The sequence below is a fragment of the Capra hircus genome, chromosome 28, assembly GCF_001704415.2.
Source record: "Capra hircus breed San Clemente chromosome 28, ASM170441v1, whole genome shotgun sequence".
NCBI lineage: Eukaryota > Metazoa > Chordata > Mammalia > Artiodactyla > Bovidae > Capra > Capra hircus.
In genome coordinates this window covers 7,721,436-7,746,693 of record NC_030835.1, presented here as the reverse complement: position 1 = coordinate 7,746,693, position 25,258 = coordinate 7,721,436, and the positions used below count along the sequence as shown (strand labels likewise).

At 36.7% G+C, this 25,258-nt stretch overlaps 1 protein-coding gene across 5 annotated transcripts in view; it reads left to right on the top strand.

Annotated features, from left to right (window-relative positions):
- Positions 1 to 8,912, top strand: part of NRG3 (neuregulin 3) — a 1,229,096-nt gene extending 1,220,184 nt beyond the window's left edge. For 2 of the 5 annotated variants that reach the window (XM_018042558.1, XM_018042557.1), the window contains exons 8-9: positions 1,711 to 1,881; positions 6,833 to 8,912. In XM_018042558.1, coding sequence (XP_017898047.1) covers positions 1,711 to 1,881; positions 6,833 to 7,340 — 679 coding nt within the window. In that variant the 3' untranslated portion in view covers positions 7,341 to 8,912. Of the gene's footprint in view, positions 1 to 1,707; positions 1,882 to 6,528; positions 6,601 to 6,832 lie in introns of all 5 variants that reach the window. The other 3 variants (XM_018042554.1, XM_018042553.1, XM_018042556.1) reach the window with 3 other exon arrangements.

Below are 25,258 nucleotides of genomic sequence, written 5' to 3'. Positions count from 1 at the left end.
GTCAGGTTTTCAAATCCTGACCCTAAATATTAATAACTTAGGAGAGGTTTTATATTTATTAAGTGGAAATAACAGTAATGTTGGCGGGGGGAAATGTTATGGAACTCCGTGTAATGTTGTAATATGGGTAAAATTCCTTTGGGAGAATTGGTTCCTTTAGAACTTGATGGCATATTGAAATTTTGAAAATGTTTTTGCTCTGTGTATGGTTTTATTGCTATTTTCAAAGTTAAATGAGAATGTAACACAAACATTCTAAATTATCTTACAGGCATTTCAGGGGATGTTTACACAGGAACAGAGTTCTTAGAGTTCACACAGTATTAGGGTAAATTCAGTGGCGTGGAGAGAGGAATAGATATGGATGGAGTTAGTAATGTGGCAAATTAGTAAGTGATTCCTGTAGAGAGTCTAGTTCTTTATTTAATATAATCTATGTAGGGATCTTACCTGCGGTATATCCCATGTATGCTATTTGCCCCTTGATAGCATCTGATCAGTTCAGTTCAGTCACTCAGTCATGTCTGACTCTTTGTGACCCCATGAATCACAGCACGCCAGGCCTCCCTGTCCATCACCAACTCCCGGAGTTCACTCAGACTCACGTCCATCGAGTCAGTGATGCCATCCAGCCATCTCATCCTCTGTCATCCCCTTCTCTTCCTGCCCCCAATCCCTCCCAGCATCAGAATCTTTTCCAATGAGTCAACTCTTCGCATGAGGTGGCCAAAGTACTGGAGTTTCAGCTTTAGTATCTTTCCCTCCAAAGAAATCCCAGAGCTGATCTCCTTCAGAATGGACTGGTTGGATCTCCTTGCAGTCCAAGGGACTCTCAAGAGTCTTCTCCAACACCACAGTTCAAAAGCATCAATTCTTTGGCACTCAGCCTTCTTCACAGTCCAACTCTCACATCCATACTTGACTACAGGAAAAACAATAGCCTTGACTAGACGGACCTTAGTCAGCAAATAACATATGGTTATTTGGCTATTTGGATGTATGAATCAAATGAAATATATGATCAGACATTTATTAAAAGTAAACTCAAAGGGTTGATATGGATTATATAAAATTGTGTGAATCTTTTGAAAACTGTAAAACACTAGAGAATTTAAAGAATCTTTAATTCAATAAAAATGTTAGGAAAAGGAAACCTCAAAAGAAAAATAATTTAGGTTCTAAGGATTTATGAAAATTTGAGATTGTGAACGGGAAAAGTAGATGACATATATTTTAAGGAAACAACGGCAATTAAAATAAGGCTTGTTTGTTCAACCACTAACCCCACTGACATGTTCCCCTTAAGGCTTCTTGGGTTTAGTTCTCGTCACTGTTTAATAACAAGACCATGTTTATTTCTATTAGAGGCCCTGCTGGAGCATAGATGACAAGGGAGGATGGGAATCAGGAGCTGGAGCATTCTTTAAGCTCACCTTTCAGGCTGGAAATCTGCCATTATTTTAATCCATTGTGCTCCAGACAGGAATGCAAGAAACACAGGAACTGAACATCTCTTCTTCGTCTGTCCAAAGATAAAACAGATTCAGCAACTTTCAATCCCTCCTAGCCGATATCTTGCAGGCATGGATGGAACCTGGCCTAGAACTCTGAGGATCTGGGGTGCAAATACAGTGCTTAAAGAATCTGAGCAGCCACCTGTGAGGAAATGGCTATGATCAATTTGTTTGTTGATTTTCTTTCCACCAGCAGGACCCTCTCCTCTTGCTGCAGTCCAGGGCAAAGGAGTGGTATGCTCCATAGGAATGCCTTCAGAAGGACACCCCCATCACCCCGAAGTAGGCTGGGTGGACTTGTGGGACCAGCATATCAGCAACTGGAGGAATCAAGGATCCCAGACCAGGATACGATACCTTGCCAAGGGTAGGTCTTAAGAGCAATGGAATTTAGGGTGGGTTTCCTAGAGTTTTAAATGGAGTTTTTAATGTTCTTTGGGGTTTTATTCACTGATTTCCATCACCAATTGGCTATTTATGCTTGCTTCCATCTTTGTTCCACAAAAGAATAACTATAAAGAATAGATACAATGGAAGTAGATATTAGGGAAATGTTAGATGGAAAAGAAATGTAACATTAAGAAGTATATAGATAGCTACACTATGTTTTAGTGCAGTGTCTAAAATAACTGGGAATGTGTCTTTGACTTTAAAAACTAGGGATTTCTTAGGAGGACAAAAGTATTCCTTCATCCTTAGGTTTTGGGGAAAAAAAAGACTTAATTCTCTAATGACTATTGTGGAAAATACCATAAGCAGTTACTGGTAATACCGAAGTAGCATCTGCTCCATAGAGCATTCTTGAACGTGTCTCAGTCAATGCTGACAGCATATTGTCAAGGCACAACTAGCTGAACTCAGATCTCTAGTTTCACTCACAGTGCAGGGGTGGAAAAATGGGCTTCGGACTCAGTGGCTGTTGCCCATCCTTGCAGTGCAAAAAGTGCCCCTTCTATGAGCAGACATGGACCTGCATGGGGCTCACAGAATGGTAAGTAGAGTGTAGACTGAACTGTAGACACCACTTACCCAATTGATATAAGCTCTCCAACCAAAGATGGTAGCCCTTATCAAAACCGACAAGCTGGATGACTACTTGTTTGAGTTTGAGAAAGGTTTATCATTTAAGCTTATGTTCTCTAGTCTATAAATTGAACAAAATAGTGTGAGCCTTCCTGAGGATTGTCAGGCAGATTAAAAAGAAATGACATGTGTCAGCTTGTGACTGACACATAGTAAGCAGAGAAGGCGTATTTGTATTTATTGCCAGGGGAACTATTAAAGTATTACTACTAATTTCAAGAGCAATGTAATCAGGGTTTACTTCAGAAAGTCTAAGAATCCCTTCCCTCACTCAAGCCTGTTTCCTGCTGCATCAAGTTTTCTTCTCTCTCTCTGAATAAGCCAGGCTACATTTCTTTGGTCTGGGTGATTTTTCTACCCAGTCTGTAGCAAGTTGAAAGTCAAAGCAGGTTTGAGGTCCCAGATTCTTAATTTTGTCTTTCCCTCTGGGCAAGATATACGTGCAACAGTGCTGTGTCTGACAAATCTCAGCAGTAGATTTCTGTAGGAAGGCTAGAAGATAATAAATAAATAGCCTGTGTCTCAATTTTGTAATTGTGAAGCAATTCCAATTGGACTGTAAAATATATCAGTACAGATCTGGGGTGAGATTTACACATTCAACATAATAGCTAAGTTGTCCAAAATACATAATACAAGTTTCAGGAAGCAGTTTGCATCTCTATTTGCCTTATGGCTGGAAAAGGGGCTTGCATTAGCCTATAGCTAATTATGTTTCATAATTATTTTTCTTCTTAAATCACTAACAATGTCTGTTATTTAGGTATTCCCCCAACCTTCTCCCCACTGCCCTGGGATGAATGTTAAAATGAGAATGAGTGAGTTGAAATCAAGCTCAGAGATGTTGTGAGTGGACAGAGGACCCAGTCCATGCTTTCTTTCCTTTGCTGGGTACTACCATGGCTATCATTCCATATGTATGAGTAAGAGGATGCTCTGTGACAGGCATAGGGTTGAACCAAACATACACAAATCTCCAAGGGCCCAGAGATTTCCAGGGCATGTTCAGGCACTGTTTTGCTTTCTAACTCCTGGGGGACTTAACACTTATCCTGCCTGGTAGCAGTTTTGTTTTGGTTCAACCATCATTGGGTTTGGAATATTCTCTTCAATTGGCTGGCCACATGCATTTTCCAATGTGATATGCACACAGTGTTGATAAATGATGACTCTTAAGTCACTGTGTGCTCAGCCCAATGAATCTCAGGGAGCAATCTCATTCTCAGTTCTCGAGAACAGCTATTTCCCACTCCTGGGGGACTGACCATCTCACCGGACTGGAAATGGAATTGGTAATAGAATTTCGCAGCTAAAAGCCTTTTTCAAATCTGGCCCTTGCCTGGAGGGGGAGTGAATGAATTTATAAGAGCCATCAGCCATTTGCTGCTTGTTTATCAAGCACGTGGGTGCTGTCTGCTAGTTAGACTCCCAGTGTATATGATGTCTCTCTTTGGCACTAACTTCAGCCCAGCTTGAACCCAGTGTCTAACTTGGTGAAGCCTGAGGAGGGAATCAGGTGGAAAGGAGCTTCTTCAAGAGCCTTTCCCCTGATCAGTGGGTTGGTGTCGACTATGGCTAGTGGCTCACAAAGCTCTGAACTGCATTATGTCAGGCAGATCAAACTGATGGATTCATATACTAAACAGAAAGAGCTAGACTCACAAGAGACTGCTTTCAAAGTAGAAGGGATCTGAAACATACTTATCATCCATCTCACTTAAATAGCAACTTCACAAACTTATATTCAGTTATTCTTCATGAAGTTTAGAGATGAATCCGTGAAAGATAAAAGAATTTCAATGGTGAACCCAAAGATGAGATATCCCATGTAAAAGAAGCATTGAATACCAACCTTTCTGACTCAATAAACCACTAAACCAAGAAAAGAACATGAAGAAAAATCTGTCATGAATGGCAATGTATAAATGTGGAATCTCTAATTGTATGGCTCCAGAGGGAAAATTAGATTCCTTCAATTTAGTCTGTTCATTCTAATGCCATTTGCACCAAGAACTGGGTGTCCATGGGATTTTCCATGCAAGAATACTGGAGTGGGTTGTCATTTCCTTCTCCAGGGGATCTTCCTGACTCGGGGATGGAACCCAGGTCTCCTGCATTGGCAGGAGGATTCTTTACCGCTGAGCCACCCAGGGCAGCCCACAGGCGTATTGGAAGATAGCTCCAAGTCTGGCTTGAATTGCCTTTGATTACTTCTTAGTCATTTCACATTGTGGACTTGTTAAAGTGTCGGTTGACTAAATCCTGTAAGATATTTACACCGTTAGCCATCATTTTTACAAATATGTTCAGATCCAGGTATTAAAAATTGACATCTGTCATCACTACTTTTCAACCTGTTAGATTCTACTCATGGATCTACTCTGATGCTATCCATGTGAAAGATGATTTTATCCTAATAAAATTTCATGGCCCTGTGCCATTAGTGAATCTGACAGCAGACATTCTCTACCTTCATACACATTAATGGTGCCAAGAAGAGAACACAGAAGCCTTGAAGTTGGCACCTTCCTTCTGATTCATTGATCAGAAGCTTTAAAGGTTCAGATTTTCAGTCATATAACACTAAGGAGAAAGGAGTAAGATCCCCTAGGGAATTTCCTTCTATGTGCCTATATAGTTTCTGCAGGTAAAGATTTTACGTCCCAAAAAAGGTTGGGATGCACTTTGAGATGCCCACTCATTTAAGGCCTTGATAGTAACAAAATGAGACAACATAGCTTTAACTGCTTCCTCTGCTGCTTACCAAGAGTATAATTTGGGGCAAGTCATTTGGGTATTCCTTAGTCCAGTTTTTCCATCCATTAAATGGTAATAATAATAAACCACACAGTGTTATATAAATCAATAAAGTAATTAGAGGTGAAAGTGCCTTTTGAAAGCTCTGTGTGAATGTTAGCTCTTGTTGTGTTAACTAGGATATTAAGAGAGTGTTTACCTTAAAGATCTGTTCATGTAGTCCTGTGTCCATTCCATCAAAATGTATTGATTGCCAACTCCATGTTTGGCACAGTGAGAGAGGATGGAACTGCAACCTAAAGCCATTCCTCATTTTTTGTGCTGTCTGGCAGAAAGACAGATCTCTACATTTCTCCTAGCTTGTCTTTACAATAAAGGCTTCTATTTAGTATGCAACACACTTTGTTGCAATTATTCTTTCCGTGTATAAACATGATTTTTATTTACATTATAATGTAAGATGAGGAGAATGAGATTTATTATACTGAGGGTGAAAATGTTTAAATTATGCTTAATTTTTAATTTAAGGTTAAAATTAAGTAAAAATAATTGAGAAATAGGATAAATACAACTGCTCATTTCTGTGAATCTACCATATCTCGGCTCCAATCTTTGGCTTTAGAGAGTTCAGAGGCAATGGAAAATTCACCAACTCTGAACAACCAAGAAGGGGGCCAGCTAGATTCTGGCATATTAAATGACTTGGAATGTCATGATGGCATTCTGGACAGGCCATCATCACGCACCCATAAACTACCTTACTTGGCTCCTGAAACCATGTGAGGAACATTACTAACTTGATTGAGGCCCTGTGGAACTTCCCGCATGTTCTTCTTGGGCAGACAGGGGAATTGTATGCCCCTCATCCCATCTTTTAGGCTCTATAAACTGGCAGTGAGGGAGTTCCTATAGAACAGTCCATTGGAAATTGGACTTGGTCTCCCTAAAGTCAGTGTGAAGCAGAGAAACTTAGGACTGTAGTATTCTGATGCTGAAGAGTGGGCTTCCTGATTGCCTCCACCTAGGGTAGCCACAAGGAGTCTACTGGACTAAACCAGGGCTGAGAGGGTGGTCAGGTTGATGGAGTGGAGTAATGCCATTATGGGTTTCCTGTTTGTCGCTATGGAAGGGCCACACTCTTACCTGCTCAATCCCCATTTACTTTGTATTCTAGGATAGAGGTCAGGAAGACTATATCCCACCTGCCTATACAGCTGTGGTGTGTTGAAAGATCCCTGGACGTAAAGTAAGAAGATCTGGGTTTGAGTCTCAGTCTGTCACTTATTTTCTGTGTGACCTTGGGCAAGTCACTTCACCTCTATGAGCTTCAGTTTACTTCTCTGTTTAACTGGGAACATAGTATCCGTCTCATGGGGTTGCTGTGAGAAGTCAGTGAGATGATGCATGTGGAAAGTGCTTTGTTGACTGAATATTGTGGGGCAGGGAGCAGAATATGTTACACTTTGTTTCTTTTTCAGGTACTCAGCCAATGGTTTAACAACCCAACAAAATGCATCAATAAATATGCAACTGCCTTCAAGAGAGACAAACTCCTATTTTAATAGTTTGGAGCAAAAGGACCTGATGGGATACTCATCCCCAAGGGCCAGTTCCGTGCCCATCATCCCTTCAGTGGGTCTAGAGGAAACCTGCATGCAAATGCCAGGGGTTTCTGAAGTCAAAAGCATCAAATGGTGCAAAAACTCCTACTCTGCTGATATTGTCAATGTGAGTATTCCAGTCAGCGATTGTCTTACAGCAGAACAACAAGAAGTGAAAATATTGCTAGAAACTGTCCAGGAGCAGATTCGAATTCTGACTGATGCCAGGCGGTCAGAAGACTACGAACTGGCCAGCGTAGAGACCGAGGACAGTGCGAGTGAAAACACAGCCTTTCTTCCCCTGAGTCCCACAGCCAAATCAGAACGAGAGGCACAATTTGTCTTAAGAAATGAAATACAAAGAGACCCTGCATTGACCAAGTGACTCGAGATGTAGAAATCTGTGCATTCTATGCTTTGCTCAACAGGAAAGAGAGGAGATTAAATACAAATTATTTATATGCATTAATTTAAGAGCATCTACTTAGAAGAAACCAAATAGTCTATCGCCCTCATATCATAGTGTTTTTTAACAAAATATTTTTTTAAAGGGAAAGAAACGTTTCAGGAGGGATAAAGCTTACAACTAAAGCTTTTGGGTAGAATTCTGAATACAATTTCAGTTAGTCCCAACACTGTCCTCTTTGGCTCTTAGTAGATGTGGGCAATTCAGACCCTCCGCCCCACAGTGCCAGTGGCCTCATTAAAAGTGCTGGCAGTTACCCAGTTTCAAAGAGAAGAGATGTATGCTGAGGGCGGACGTGCCACTGAGCAGGTGGCCCTTGCCATGTGGCTTGCCAATCTCAAACCCTAAATCTCTATCCACTCGACAGCCTCATCACAGGTTATGTCATGTCAACCAATGTAATGTTTTCTACTTACTTTTTGAAGAATGGCACAAAGACTCTGGAAGGAGGGGAACAGAAGATAGAGGGCATCATGGGGCAATCTTAGCCACTCTTATGTGCCAGCTTCCTCCAAAATTTGAAGGCACAGAATCTCAGAGGGAGGTAGGAAATTGCTATTGAAAAGGAGACAAAAACATCACAAATGTCGTGTCACTTAAAATCATGCTAATAGAAATGTTTTTCTTTGAGATTGTTTAGGGGCTCCAAAGGAGCATTTCTCAGTATGTGTGCCTGTGTGTGTGTGTGTGTGTGTGTGTGTGTGTGTTTGTGGGGGCCTGCTCACTTGAGCACCGGTATGCTGTATGCACATATGTTCATTGTGCGTATGTGTGTGCATGTGTGTGTGTATTCAGCTTGCTAAAAATTTGTTCTGAAACATCAGGGAATCTAATATTCAGAAGAAAAAAAAATTTCCCTCGTAGATCTGTTCACTTTAAATTTTTTCCATTAAGTAGAAAGGTCAGTTAGTAAATCAAGATCACTTGCATGGTGGGGTCCTACAAAACTCTTGACAATGTCTAGACCATTTTCTGATGTGAATCTTTTTGAGAGGAACAACTATTGGCTCATTAATGATATCAGTATCACAAGGCAAGTTGGGGATGTGTACTTATTCTGAGTCACACGTACTTAAATTATTTATACAAGCCAATGACCAAGTTGATGGTTACCCTTTGCTTTCTCATCATCCTCATTACTATTTATTTTATAGAGAGTCTACCATGTGTGGACCAAGACATTGGCTTCTGTGGTTAATATGGAAAGAATAAATTGTTGAAGTCACAAAGCCCAGCCTATTCAGTTCAAAGGAAGTCCCCCAAAGAACAGTAAATTGTGCTGTATGTTCATTTGGAATAAAGCAATATTTTTACCACTGCTAAGGTGAACTGAAACTTCTCCTGAAGATTTGTCTGTTTTATTTACCCTTCTTTTCATGGGGCAATCAAGGAAATTAGTGTTTGCATAACCAAGTCTTTTTCCAATTATCAGTGGTGTTGAGTTGTTATGTTTACACTGTTTTAAATAAAAAGGCACAGTATTTGAAAGTATATAAAAGATTTCTTTTACTGAAGTTTGGGAAAACTTTGATTAAAATTTCTTTGTGGAAGATGCACATTCCCTTGAAAAGGAATGTAACTCTTTCTGAATCAAATATTGAATATATACAGTTCTTATTTAAGATTAAGCTGTTTCTGCTTAAAATACATTGAGAATTGCTCTTTGAGAATATTCTTTGATAATAGACATAATGTCATACAGGGAAAATAAAGAACATTGTGTTCTTAACACTGTTTAGTGGAAACTCAAGTCTCAAACGTTGAAAACATCTTGGTAGAAACACATTTTATATTTAACAAAATGCTTTGTGGTAGTCACTAACTGTTTATTTTGAATATAGAGGTAATACTGTTAGACTCAAAAGATTATTATATGTTTTTAATATCTCAATTATCTAAGTTCTCATTTAGAAATAATATCATCTTTGGGGAAATTTTGAGAAAGATGGTCTTAATTAACAGGTATATTAAAACCCCATAATTTGCATACCCAATGTGTTATTATATTTAAAATTTTCACAATTATCAAACTCATTGGAAGTCTTCTCAAGTCTGTTGAAGTCAAGCTTGTCTTGGGTTTTTCACTAAAATGTTACCTGTTGCATATCTAAATGAATTCATACAGAATCTGCCTAATTAGGAGGTTGTATGTCCTGTATGAAGTTAATGTATCATTTACTCTAAGAAGATCAAAGGTTGTCAATCAAACTTAAGTCCTGATCCAACCCTTATTTAGTTAAAGTAGAACCATGTATTCTGTGATTATAAACAGCCTCATGCATTCTAAAGGGTATGAACATCAAGCATGTCCACCAGCAGCCTGATGTAAAATTTAGAGATACAGTTATGTCAAAATTGATAGTGGAGACAGAAATCCTCCAGAAAGAGAAATTATTAAATGACCACTGAAGGTGACCATTATCTCCTTTTGGAATATGAAACTCTCCTATGAAAAGCATTCAGACTCGAAAAGCACCTCTTTGGGCACCAGCAGACAAGTGCTGATAAGCATCAAGATTCTCAAAGCTGATCTAATGTGGCCAACACCTGGAGACGTCAGTACCTTGTCTTTCAAGCTCACATGCCTACACTGAAGTGTTTACTTCTACAAGACACTATTGATTTTGCTTCATTTTACCTGTATTTGTTATGAGGATAGATATTTGGAGATTTGGTAATTGAGTAAGTTGCAATTCATTATTTATTGGAGAATGAATGTCACTCATTACTCTCTCACTCTGAATCATTTCCTGTCTTATTTTATATAAAGTGTACGTTATTCTGATTTGCCAGTGATTTCTATAGAATGCTGTTTAAAATATATGAACAATTTTATGCTAACGAGAAATAGTGGAAGTTATGTTGGAGAATTGGCATCTAAATTTTCTCCAATTTTCTTGTGCATATTAATTGTTCAATGGTTTACACTCTTGTCCAATATCTACCTTGCTATGCGTGAAGGACTACATATTTGTAGATTGATAAAATCCCCAATGATTTACATTATCTCCAAGTATCGATTGCCAAGTCCTCTAGAGGAGAAATGGTGCAGTTTTTCAGGACTCCACAGTTAACTTGTTTTGATCATAACATAGCAGACCTACCAGAGAACAGAAGGGCCAGGTAGATTTCCAGAGAATGACCACTGGCTTCTGGACTCACTGACAGGTACGAGTTGAGTGGGGCTTCTAAGGCTTTCAGTAACCAGCTGTCCACCAGAATATGCTTGATGTATGCAGCAGTCACTCACACTTACCTTGCAGTATGGTGCTACAGGAAACCATGACTCCCTGAGTGAGCGGGGGGGGAAATGGTGAGTCCTCTAATTCCAACCCTGTAAACCAGAAAATATTTCCCTTAGACAAGTGCTATGAAACATTTCCCAACTGAGTACATAGTATACCTAGGAACACATCAGGAGGGGTGGGGTTTTTATTTGAGCTTTTGGTATCCAGGAAACATTTTATATATAAAGAGTACTTTTGAAATTATTATCCAATTGTATAGATTCAGTACAGTGTTATTAAATGATGGCATGTCTGTAATATGTTTGTATTTTAGTCTACACAAATTCAGTCTTCATCCAAGAAAGACCAGCACAAAGTTTCTGAGCTGTTCTCAATTTTAAATGCGTCCCAGTGTCATGGGAAATGAGGCCTTTAAATAAGCTTTATCTCTTCCTCTTTTATTCTTTCTTTCCCTTTTAAAGAAATAGTGAGGGTAAAAGAAGAAATTCATTCCTTAAGCTCAACATTGTTCTCTTATAATAATCTGTTTCCTACTGTGACTACACACATACGTATATAAGCATATATGTATGTATAAAATATACATGTATTACATTTAGGTGTTGGATTATTTTGGTAGCTTTATTTTTGTTTCATTGACAGACATTAAAGTGATTGCCTCATGGAATGCCAATGAAATAAAAACCTTAGAAATCAGCCAGCTTGGCAATGTTTAGGTAATACGGGCATTTTCTGGTTCTTCCTCTTAGGTAAGCAGAAATTTCCTTGAGTTGGAAAAAATTCAAAAGACCCTGGAGTAAAATGTCTGCTAGATTATCTCTTAGAAATGAAGAATAAACTATGGGTATATATGATTACTCGCCCTGTGATGTATAAGCTCAAATATGTTTTTTACAATTTTAAATATTTAGTTCTCTCAAAGGTGCCTAAACAGGCATCTTTGATGTCTAGTACCCACTGTACTCTAGTGAAGAGCTGTGGTGAGGGCAGAATGGTGGTGGGGAAGCTGCGTGTTAATGCTGATTACCCAGTGAAGACACTAGTAGAGATGACCAGACCGAGACATGCTTGGCTTCTGGTACTTTAATGCCTTTGTCATAAAAACCTGTATTGACGGCACATGTATTGTTGCCTATGAAAGAGTTAATGGTGTGATAACAAATAATTCTTATTGTTGAAAATGAATTAGAAAATCTTTATGTTGGAAGATGACATTGTGAAAGCTTCTACTTTATGTATACATAATAGTATCTCCATGATCCCATCTTCAAATGAGAAGGATGATCTAGCTTATCTTGAATTTCCAACTGGATGGAATGTTATGCAGTCATTCCAACAACTCAGACATTACATTATTTGTCTTCTAGTAACACAACCCTTAGCCATCTGGATTGGGAAGATCCCCTGGAATAGGGAACAGCTGCCCACTCCAGTATTCTGGCCTGGAGAACTCTGTGGACTATACAGTCCATACGGCCACAAGGAGTTGAACACAACTGAGCGACTTTGACAACACCACCCTTTGGAGAGATCATGGCTGTAAGACTCCAAAATTATTGGAATCGTATATTGGCTTGTAAATAAGACATTTACAATGTTCCATTTAATTTCCATGGAGAAATAGGATCTCTTGTGGGTGTTTTTAAAGTAAATTTGTGTATGCCAAGTAATAATGAAGGGATGGCCAAGTGAAAGTTGCTCAGTGGTGACTTTCAAAACCTGAACATCAAATTGCCCCAGACTTTTAAGTCTGAATTTGCTGCAGGTTTTTTTAAAAGAAACTATAAGCAGTGAACCTTTATTGAAGCCAGAGCAAAGGGTTCTACAGAGAAAGCATGACACCTGGAAGCTGTTCTCCTCTCACAGAATCCATGACACACACTCCTTGGATACACAAGGTATTTGCTGATATTTCTAATTATTTGCTTCTCAAACTTCTTAACATAAACTCTCCAATTAATAGAGAATAAATTCTCTGGAGAATTTCAGGGAATTTATGTTAACATTATAGTTGGAAATAATCCTGTCTTTGGGGGACACAATAGAACATAAAAATGCAGAGTTTACATACATAATGTTGGTTGTAGTCACTTTTCGTGACAAATCAGTCTCTATTTCCTCTTGAACAGCAACCTGAGTAGCGTCAATTTTTCCATCTATAATTGCATCTTTTCATTGAGATCTCAACATCTGAATTCCTAAGTATTTTATAAAACAATACAGAATTTTGAAAACTTGAAACAAAAAAAATATATATCTCTTTAAACTCTGTTGGTTTTTAAAGTTATATGGATTCGATGTAGTTGTTTACAACATTGAAAAAGAAGGGGGAAACTCCACCATTTTTTAACTTTTTAATGTATTTAGAGTTCTGCTAAACCCCTCACATAGCCTTGGTACATTTTACACTGATAATTTTCTTTCTGAAATAAATGTAAGGGCTTAAATAATCACACATACACAGCGCAGTACACATAGTGTGTTAAAACTAAATTTTGTATCTCTTTTCCTCAGATTTTTTTCCTTCCTAAGTCTCCCACGTATGTGAAACTATAAACTCCTGTGACAGGAAATACCTTGAACTCAGATGTCTTTTCAAGGAAATACTTATAGCAAGAAAATAGTGATTATCTTTAAAGTTTTGTTCTATACAATCTGCTTTTGAATTTTGTCTTTACCAATAAAAGTCTAGAGAATAGACACATTTGTTCAAGCTGAAAGAAATAAGAGCATGGAAAACTTACCTTATAATCACTATACAGTTTCCAGTAGCCAATGTATATATTTTAAAGGTAATTAAAAGGAAATTACTTGGCTCTTTCTTACTTTTTCGAGGATATGATTGAATACATTAAATCTAAATAAAAAATGAATTCCCTTCATAATATTTGACAATCACATTTTAAAGGATGAAAGTCACATGGAGAATACATGTAAAATGTTTAGCAGAATATTTTTAGTTGTTTAAAATAAATTTACCAAAACTGATCTTTTTTGTGCCTGTGATAATAATTTTGCTTCAAGGAGTACATATGTATGTGTCTCCTTTGACTTTTTCCAAGAAAACATTTCAGAATGATGTCCACCACTGTCTGGGATATGAAGGCTATGGGAAATCATATGAGCTGTACGTCCCTTGACATCCTAGTAAAGTTCCATCTTACATGCACTTTGTTTCCAGGAAGATAAATCATACTGCTTATTAAAAATGAAGTCATGAACTTAATAGTCAATTTAATCATAATCTTTGACTTCACGTAAGTTTTCAACTGTGGAGGAAATCTTTGACTACCATATCCCTGTTGTCCCTTTTCAATAGCCTTTGATGACGCTGGACACTTAGATTCCCTTAGGTTAGATTCTTACTGCATGTTCCTCTTATCTCACTTCTCTTTTATTAAACAGGGAATTTTTCAGCTAAAATGAGAGACTGGCGTGATTTTGTACAAAAAATACAGCTTTGTTCTTTTGAGTTGTGTTACTAGGGGGAATAAACTAGGAACATTTTAAATGTGATAATAAGGTTCATGACTTTAACCAATATCTTTTCATATACAGACATACCCAGGGCCCTTTAATTTTCCTAATATTGTTAACGAAATTGTCAACCTATTGTTTTTTACAACAGTATTTTCCATTTTTTTAAAGGAGAAAGACAAAATCAGCCATTCCATAAAAGAACAGAACAATAAGTGAAACAAAATAATCATGCTTTAAACAACTGACCAAGACAGAAACCAGTAACGATATTTGTAAATATTTCAAATAAAATACTGAGCAAAAATCAAATCTAAGGTTAAAATAATACAGAGAAATATTGGTTAAATAGTTTGCATCAAAAGATTTTTTTGTAATTCTCCATAAATGGACTCTTCTTTGCATAATAACATTTAATGTTTTAGAACTTTTCTTGGGCATTAATTATACCCATTTAGTATATTCCCTTGTGGTTCAGATGGTAAAGAATCTGCCTGCAATGTGGGAGACTGGGATTCAATCCCTGGGTTGAGAAGATCCCCTGGAGAAGGAAATGGCAACTTACTCCAGTATTCTTGCCTGGAGAATTCCATGGACAGAGGAGCCTGCTGGGCTACAGTCAATGGGGGGCTATAATCTATTGGGGTCGCAAAGAGTTGGACACAACTGAGCGACTAACACTTTCACTTTCAGTATATTTAAATGCACATGTACTTAAATGTGAACCTTTAAATATACTAAAATGTCCACTTTGCTATTTCTTCTAACTTAACACAAAGCTTATGAAAATTTGCACACAAATCAGATGGAAATTATATGGGCAGAATTATAAAAAGGAGTTATTATCTATTAACCTCTCATTTTCTATGAACACCCATTGACACCTTTCACTGAACGCTCCCACATTTTAAGGTAAACATAGAGGAAGCTACTGAATCAGACACAGAGGCAGATGTAGACATTTTGAAAATTAAAATGTCTGATGCAGATATAAAGAGTTGTGGTCTTCCTTGGATCCAAATAAAGCTGAAAACTATTGTATAGCACAGAATATGAGAAATGGCAATTTTTATTTTTCAAAAAGTAATTTCTCCTTTAGTGTCCGTGCATTCCAGCTTAAAAAAAAAAAAAAAAAAAAACTGAATAAGCATCACTGGGTGTCTTTTCTCCAGTGAAAAAGAAGAGCCAGGGATATGATGCCACAAACATTTATACAACAGAAAGATTTAACTAATAAATATCTCTGCTTTGCTTTCTTTAAAAATGTTACTGAATTTGTGAAAAATAAGGAAATAATATGGCATGGATTTAGCTATGCTAAGACCAAAATTACTAGTGTCTTTACATATTTTCTTCTCATTTTCTATATATATATATGCATTTTTCACAGATTTATTTTCCTACTATGGTTTATTATAACTTAAAAATAGTATATCATACTGAACCATGGTAATTCATTGTAAACATTTAAAGCCTACAGGAATTCTAATTTGTTCTATTAGGACTTATTTAGACATTCTGTTACTATTTGATATTTAAATTGCTCCATTCATTCATTACCATAAGTAATTCTACAATTAGTATTAAAATATATATTATACTTCCTTTCTTTTGAAAGTAAACTGTAGGTCCATAACAAGTGCCATAGTTCTATATATACTCAAAATTGTAAGTAATGCTTGTCCATAGGTTAGTATGTGCATTTTTTGGTAGGAGAAGGTGGTCTATAACTAAAAATTTTGTAAGACTAGTAAGGATATTTATGAACTTGACTGGTTAAGAATAATTTTTTTGTTACACATTGTAAGAAATTGTATGGCTAGGTCAATGAGTATGACTTTATATTTTTTGCTATTTCTTCCTTTTTTTTTTTTTTCAGAGCAGCTTTTGGTTCACAGCAAAACTGAGACGAAAGTACAGAGATTTCCCATGTATGTCATGTCCCCGCAAATTCATAGCCTTTCCCCTCATCAACCACCAGAGCAGTACATTGCTTACAACAGAAGAACCTACATGCACACATCACAGTCACCCAGTCTTCATAGTTCATATCATGGCTCTCTCTTGGTATTGTACATTCTATGGGTTTCAACAAATATATGACATATATTCACTGTCTGGCTCAGCAGGTAAAGAATCTGCCTGCAATGCAAGAGACACAGGAGACAAGGGTTTGGTCCCTGTGTCAGGAAGATCACCTAGAGAAGAACATGACAACCTACTCCAGTATTCTTGCCTGGAAAATCCCACGGACTGAAGATCCTGGTGGGCAACAGTCCAAAGGATGGCAAAAAGTCAGACACATACATTCACTGTCATCGTATTTATTCAACAGAGGATTTCACTGAAAATCCTCTGTTCTATACCTATTCATTCCTCCCTCCTTTCCCACTCCAAAGCAACCACTGATGTTTTCACTATCACCATGGTTCTACCTTTTAGTATGGCCATTTTGAAAATTTATTTTAGACATTACTCAGTTGATTCCTGGAAGTGGTTATTATTGGGTTGGCCAAAATGTAAGATGGAACAAACAGAAAACCCCAATGAACCTTTTGGCCAACCCAATATATACAGTTTTAATATCACTTGAATTTTTATTTTCTTATTTGACCTATCAATATAATTGTAATTGGTTTAGATCTGATAAGAAATAAATCATTTTAATGAAGCTGAATTTTAACTTTTGATTAGAAAAATTGTTACATGCTCACACATAAAATATATAAAAAGAAAGAAATACCACAGGAGGTAGCCACTATTAATATTTGATTATATTTCCTTACAGTATTTTTAATTGAATATATACATTCCATATGTCATTTTAAAAGTTGAAGGCATCTAATATTTAAAATATTTTATCCTGATTTATTGATTTCACATATGGTCTCTAATAACTTCCTCAGTTGGTAAAGTATCTTTACACATGACATTTTTAATGGTCATACAAGCCATTATATGGATGAAACATGTTCATATTTTCACAAAGATTTTTAAATATTTATCATATATATTTAATTGAATTTCAAATGTTTACCTACCTTTGACTTGTGTCAGTGTTTCAATATTATACATACTCATATATGCATTAACAACTTTTTGGCATTAGCATATTTTTGTGTATAGATAGAGATACTGAGTTCTCTCACAGAATTAGTTCTATTTTTTGCAGCAGCCTCCTTGGTGGATTTTAACTATCAAAATCATAATATTTTGCTCATATAAACAACTGGATAAAAAGACATAAGCCCTAGAGAAAACTCTATATAGGTGACTATATTCATATCTCTTAATCCACACTCAAAAAAATGAGTGTTAATGGAAATAATTTAAAAACTACCATAAGCTTTGGAACCTGGGGGGAGTGACATAAAATAAAAGCACACCAAAGAATTGAGAATATGCCTGGCACTAGGTTTCTCACATGTATTAACTTATTTAGTCTTCATAATAACCCTGTGAAGCAGATATGAGTATGATCCCCATTTTAAAGATGAGGAAACAAAGGTACAGAGATGTTAAAAAACTTACCCAAGTGTTCCCAGATAACTAATTATATGGGACTGGATTTTGAATTGGTTCTTAAAGAGTTACCTTTTATTTCCTAAACCTCTATCATCATATTCCTTGAAGAGTTTCTGATAATCATAGTCCAAGCGTCCAAGATAGGTCAGACTGTCCAAGCCTAAGTGAGGATGATCCTGGCTCTAATTCACCAACCCAGATGGGCTATAACTAGTGCTAGAAATGAGGACAAAGCATAAAACTAATGAATGGGAGCTGCACCCAATTTTGTGCATTGTTTGAAATTCTCATATATGAAGTGCAGTGATCAGATATTTAGCAAAATTGCTATTTCTCATCCTAAATATATCTCATCCCAAACATTCCTATTAGTGCCAGGAAAGAGGCCAGAAGGACCATACACATTGCCATGGCCATACCCACTCTATTCATCCAGTGAAGAATGTGTACAAAATGGTGATTCTCAGGTCATCTGCTTCAACAAAGCAAGAGTTAGTGTGTGGCAGCACTGTCCTGTCCATCCACTTCAAGGGACCACACCATGGAAATTATAAATGTGTTTATGTTTGCCAAAGTGAAGAGGAACTAAAAAAGCCTCTTGATGAAAGTGAAAGTGGAGAGTGAAAAACTTGGCTTAAAGCTCAACATTCAGAAAATGAAGATCATGGCATCCGGTCCCATCACTTCATGGAAAATAGATGGGGAAACAGTGGAAACAGTGTCAGACTTTATCTTTTTGGGCTCCAAAATCACTGCAGATGGTGATTGCAGCCATGAAATTAAAAGACGCTTACTCCTTGGAAGAAAATTTATGACCAACCTAGATAGCATATTCAAAAGCAGAGACATTACTTTGCCAACTAGGGTCCGTCTAGTCAAGGCTATGGTTTTCCTGTGGTCATGTATGGATGTGAGAATTGGACTATGAAGAAGGCTGAGCGCCAAAGAATTGATGCTTTGAACTGTGGTGTTGGAGAAGACTCTTGAGAGTCCCTTGGACTGCAGGGAGATCCAACCAGTCTATCCTAAAGGAGACCAGTCCTGGATGTTCATTGGAAGGACTGATGATGAAGCTGAAACTCCAATACTTTGGCCATCTCATGGGAAGAGTTGACTCATTGGAAAAGGCCCTGATGCTGGGAGGGATTGGGGGCATGAGGAGAAGGGGACGACAGAGGATGAGATAGCTAGATGGCATCACTGACTCAATGGATGTGAGTCTGAGTGAACTCTGGGAGTTGGTGATGGACAGGGAGGCCTGGCATTCTGCGATTCATGGGGTCACAAAGAGTCAGACACAACTGAGCGACTGAACTGAACTGAATAGATACTTTATGCAATTCAGGATACAACCTGACACCAAGATAAGGGAAGTCCCACTTTGGGTGTCTCCACCTCCTTTTGCTAATCCAGATCCAGTGGCTGCTGAAGCCAGAAGGGGCTTAAGGTAGAGTGTATGTGATTAATAGAAAAAACAGAGAAGCATTCATTCAGTCTTTCTCACACACCAACCAGTATTGGGCAGAGACAAGCCTGAGAGGAACCTCTGTGTGGTCAAGGCAGAGAAATCACAAATAATTCAACAGGAGCATTGTGAAGCAATTTTTAGGGAAAAACAAAGGCCAAACATACAGCTTTCAATAGGCTGAGGTCATGACTCTTCAAAATGAGATTTGTTCTACTGTTACACCTTAGAAATTATCCAAATGATAAGAAAATTTGCAGTTAGAAATGAGATAAAAGACTAAGGGTAATGGCTGAGAGTCAATAAAAGAGAAAACACGTTATAAAGAAAGTCAAGAAAAAAAAAGTTGTTTAAAGAAATAGTACAGAGCTGAAAACTGTAAGAATTATTAAATAGGAAAATACCAATGTTAAAACACTATTGGAATAAAAAAACACAAAAAGCTACTTTCCTACTCTTTCTCTCTAAGATAGTTTTGTTTTGTTTTGTTTTTTAAAGCTTTGGAACAAATAAACAGTTGGAAAGTAACATTTTTAAACATTAAAAAAAAAGCAAACAAAAATAATTCTACTCTTCTAAATAACAAGTGTCAAAGAGGAAATAAAAGTTACAGTGAAAGAAAATTTAGAATATAGAAAGTAAGACATAAAAAGTATTTAAAACCAGCCAAAGCTAGACTCAGTGGTATCTGCATAACCTTAGATAAGTTCAACATTAAACAAGAAATATGTATTTTAAATTAAGAATTCAACTGAGAAAATTAGAAAATAATATAATGTACATTTTAAAATAAAACATTTTCCATAAATGTTTGGATCACAAAATCTTTCCCTCTCTGTAAGTACATTTGACCTCTCATTAATGTTTGGCAGAACTGTCTTTGGGAAACTGATATTTTCAATGTCACTTATAAATAAATATGCCAAAAAAAAATCCAAATAAAATGCTTGCAAGGCTTATAGCTCAGTCAGTAAAGAATTTGCCTGCAGTGCAGGAGACCCAGGTTCAATCCCTGGGTTGGCAAGACCCCCTGGAGAAGGAAATGGCAACCCACTCCAGTATCCTTGCCTGGAAAATCTCATGGACAGAGGAACCTGGTGGATTGCAGTCCATGGGGTCGCAAAGAGTCAGGCACGACTGAGTGACTAACACACAAATGAATTATACTCATATAATAAAAATTACCATAATGGCATGAGGTTTATTTCAACAATTTAAATTTATTTTAATATTATCATATTTAGTAATCATGATGAAAAAAATCATCATAGAAAAGAAATCAGGTATGACTCAATTTATATTCCTGAAAAAAATATTTTTTTAATTAAGGGGAAAAAATTCCTTAACAATGAAAAATCAGTGGTCAATATTAGACATAGCAATTAAACATTAGATTCATCGTCCTTGAAAAATAAGGTCACTCTTTCACTATTATTATTATTAACTGAGCTGACATATATAAACATTATCTAGCAATAAGAATAAGAAAATAAAATAGATATAAATATGGCAAAGGAACGTCACAAGAATCAGAAAAAATTCAAGAATCAACAGAATGATACTATAAGCAATTTCAGTTACAAGTCTATAAACAGAATATATGGCTAGGAAAAATAAGCTAAAGATCCAATGTGCAATATCAATGTAAATATACATTACCTTGAAATAAATCTAAGGGAACTACCAAATAAAATAGCATTAATGAATATTTAAATAAAATGGGAATGTAATTTTTCTCTTCCTGGGAAAACGTCATAGTTTAAACTTCTCAAGAATTCCTAGTTTCATTTATAAATATAATGCAATCAAATAAAAATCATAGCAGGAATATTTTGAAGAATACATGAATGACAATAACCCAAAGCAGTTTGGAAGAATAAACTATATGGAAAGAATAGGGCCATTTTATTATAAAATCAAAGATGTTATAATGGTACAATTATTAAACCTATTGTGTTTATGCAGGCATAGAGAGAAGAGAAACATAATCAACAGGCCAGAAACGAACTCATAAATTTTAAAAATATGAATAGAAATGAAGGACATTTTACATTATAACTTCACTTTGTTCAAGAAATGTTGCTAGAAAATTGGCTAATTTAAAAAAGGGAAATATAGGTTCTTACCTCATACAACATACTATAATAAAATACTGATGAAATAAAGAGTTACATGTAATAGATAAAACCATGAAAGACCTACAAGAAATGTAGTTGACCAAGAATTTTCCTGAAGAATCCCATGGACAGAGAAGCCTAGTAGGTTACAGTCCATGGGGTTGCAAAGAGTCAGACATGACTGAGCGACTTCACCGTACCTTACACCTAAGAATTTTCCAGGAATGAAAGCAAAGAGGAAACGCCAAATTGGACTATATATACAGAATAAAATTTTAAATGGATGTTTATCAAAATATAAAGTATATGATGAAATTAGGATAGTATTTATGGTATATGTTATGAAAGTTTAAATAAAGAGCTCTTAAAATAAGAAAACACCCACTATTAACCGATTATTTCAACAAATTTTAACTGCATGTCTACCTTTTACTAGGCAGTGTTCTAGAAGGTAGCAGTGAATAAAATGACAAAACGTGATGCTTCAGTGAGGACAAAATAAAATGGAAATAAGAGCTAATGGACCGAACATGAATATCTGCATAACCATCCACCCAACCACATACACACACACACAGAAAGAATTGCCGTGTGTATGTGATAGCTTTTATGGCTGAAATATTTCATAATAGAAGTTATATACAGATAATTATTTGATGGTTTATGTATAAGAATGTTTACTAGAGCCTTTACTTAAAATAGAAAATAATAAAGTCAAATGGTCAAACAAATCATGATATATATAATGATGAAATTCTATTAAATCCTGTAAAGTTGAAATACTCTCAGATATTTTTCCCAGTATTACAGTGAATTAGGTTATTGGATGAAACTGAATTATAATTTTATAACAAATAATAAATTTATATACCCAGTGTTTCTTCCTATATTTTTCCTACAGATATGCATACATACATGACTATAACAAAAATTAAAGCAATTGAAAGATAGCCCAAAATGCAGCTATGGAGAATGCTTAATTAAATTATAATAGTAAATGGACAATATTGAATTATTAAATACTGTGCTTTCAGAGAATATTGATTGCTTTAGAAAATGTTCTCAATATAAGCTAGTGGAAGGAAATATTAAAATGTTAAGAATGGTTATATCTGTGTGGTAAGATGTTGAGAATTTTATACAATTTTCAACATGTTCTATTCTTTTTATAATGGATAATATTTTACTTTTATATTCAGAAGATGTTAAAAATAACTTTCAACAGTCTAATTTATGAAACCCAATTCAGTGTTTTGTAAAAAGTAATGACTTTGCCCCCTATCCTTACAGTCCTAATTAGTACATTGTTTTATGATGTTTTCTTTGACTGGATTTGCCTTTTAGTTTTGGGCATGCCGCTTTGGTTTGATTAACTGGGGCTTCTGTTCTGCTTCTCTGCATCACAATTGAGTGTTTGTTGTGGAAGAGGCAAAAATAAGCAGAACAATATTATTATATTCTCCCCCGAGGCTTCCTATTTTCCAGAGATTAGACGTATTTGCTCAACAGCACCAAGTCACTGTAACAATTTCTCTCTCATTTCCCTTAAACCTGGGGGCAAATGGCAACTTCCTTGTCTGTCACTTTCCATCTCAGGAAGCGGAGGCATATTTTTCCGTTATTTAAAACTTGACAGATAGCTCCCAGCATCAAATCATCCATGAAAACTGTTGGCCTCTGGCAGAGAAAGAGCAGTGTAAGCTTTCAATATTCTGTAATAGTTGCTCAGAATGGATTTAGGTTGGTTCAAAGATTTCTTTAAAATCATAGGTGATACTGAGCTGGTTTGCGGAATTTTATCTGTCATTAATAAAATGACATTAATAATTACTGCTCCTCGGAGCAAAGGTAAAATGTGTATATATATCCTTTGATAACATGATGTCTGATTACAGAGAAAGCAAAGAGCGAGTCAATCGTTAAGTAACGCAGCCCATGTTACATGAGAGAGAAAACCTTGTCCTGCCAACAACAGCGTTTTCTGTGTGGTGAGGAAAAACACACTGCCTCATCCTGTGAGCCCACTCACTTTCCCCTTGAAAACAGTGGTGACTGAGTCTTTCCTTTGTGGAGAGACTGGGGGGACAGAGCGGGTGAGATAATTCTCCACACAGACGTCCATGTGTTTTCAACCTCCTTCCCGCTCTCCCTTTCTTAGACATCTATTAAGTGCTTGCTGGGCTTCTCAGGTGGTGCTAGTGATAAAGAACCCGCCTGCTAATGCAGGAGATGGAAAGAGGCAAGTCTGATCTCTGGGTTAGGAAGATCCTCTGGAGGAGGGCATGACAACCCACTCCAGTACTCTTGCCTGGAGAATCCCCATGGACAGAGGAGCCTGGCGGGTTACAGCCCATAGGGTCACAAAGAGTCAGACACGGCTGGAGTGACTTGGCATGCCCAAACGCTTACTCTGCGTGAGAGCAGGTCTAAAAGCATGACACCGTGGCAAATGAAGCAGACAAGGTCCTTACTTCTCTTGAGCTAGAGTTCTGCGAAGAAGACAGACAACAAATAAGAAATTAAATAATCTAAACTCAGCTTGTGGTTTAAAAACCTAAGGGGATAAGGAGTGGATGAGTGGGAAAGGAGGGGAGGGAGCTATTTTAGATTGGGACACTGGGAAAACACCTTTGAGACGATCCTGCATGTATCCAAATAGGACCGAGTACTGAAAAGGAGTCACCCAAAGACCTGGATAAGGATGATGCAAGTAGAAGAAACTGCAAATGTGAGGCTCTGAGATGAGAGACAGGTTAACATGTTGGAGCAGGAACAGAGAGGTCAGAGTGCCTGCAACCGAGTTAGGCAGGATGAGCGCAAGGCGATGATCACAGGGGACAAGCTGCCTAAGCCAGGTCATATTGGGTCTAAGGCAGGGTATGGAGTTTTGATTTTAACTTAAGTGCAATGATGCACTTAAGAGAGTCATGAAGAGGGGGAGTCTGGTCAGATTTTCTTTAAAAAGATGACTCAAGCTCTGGTGTAGAAAACTATTTCAAGGTGGTAAGAAAAGAGGTCATGGTGAAAGGACAATGGGAAATAACACTGGTGAGAGAGACAATTGGCTGGATTGGGGTGTGTGATAACAATTACACAAGACTGGAAAAAATGATGATTCGTTTAATATTTTACATTTACAGTGAGATTTCTTATGCTTTATCTCTAATAATCTTTACAGTCCTTTCCAACACTAAAAATCTAAAGGTTAATGATTTATGATCTTAGGAGAATTCAACAATAACTTTTCATTCTCTAAAATCATTATTATATATTTGATAGTGCAACTGTACTCTGTATATCTATCTCAGAACATATCCATTTTAAAATGTTTTCAAATTTTTAATTTTGGAGAATTACTCCGTGAATATTAGGCATCTTTGCTGTTTCAGAATCTAGAAATCAATTTTAGATTGGAATTACTTGGTTTTAATTTATAACTCAAATTGTGCTTTCAATCCCATACTCCCTGGAGCTAGAATGCATGGCTGTCTTCTGAGCCAGGATAAGTCTGAAGTAATAATAATCTGTGTAAGAGAGCTGACTGTTGTGATATGGGTAATAAATATTGAGGAGCAAAATTTCAGATTCTTTCCTTATTGTTCTAAACAACTGATCTTTGCAAAATTATATGATGATCTTTTAAATTGTAACCAACCTTTATTCCTTCAACAATTTGGTAACATTGGTTAATAAAATAGAAATCGTCCCAAATCTTCACTGCTTATAGTAATTTTCTGAGACCCCCCAAAAAAATAAATAAATAAATAAATAAACAAATGTGTGTGTAAATGTGCGTGGGTGTTGACAAGTGTCATGAAGGATATGAATGGACCATGATGGCACACAGCAGGGGTGATCTGGCACCCACTTATGAAGATGGTTATGAAAGTCCTGTCTCAGGAGGACATTTGTAAGTCTACACATGCTTTAGCCATGAGAGATAGAGTGGGTGCAACATTCTAGGCAGGGGGGAATTATGTCCACAACATTTCTTAGCTAGCAAAA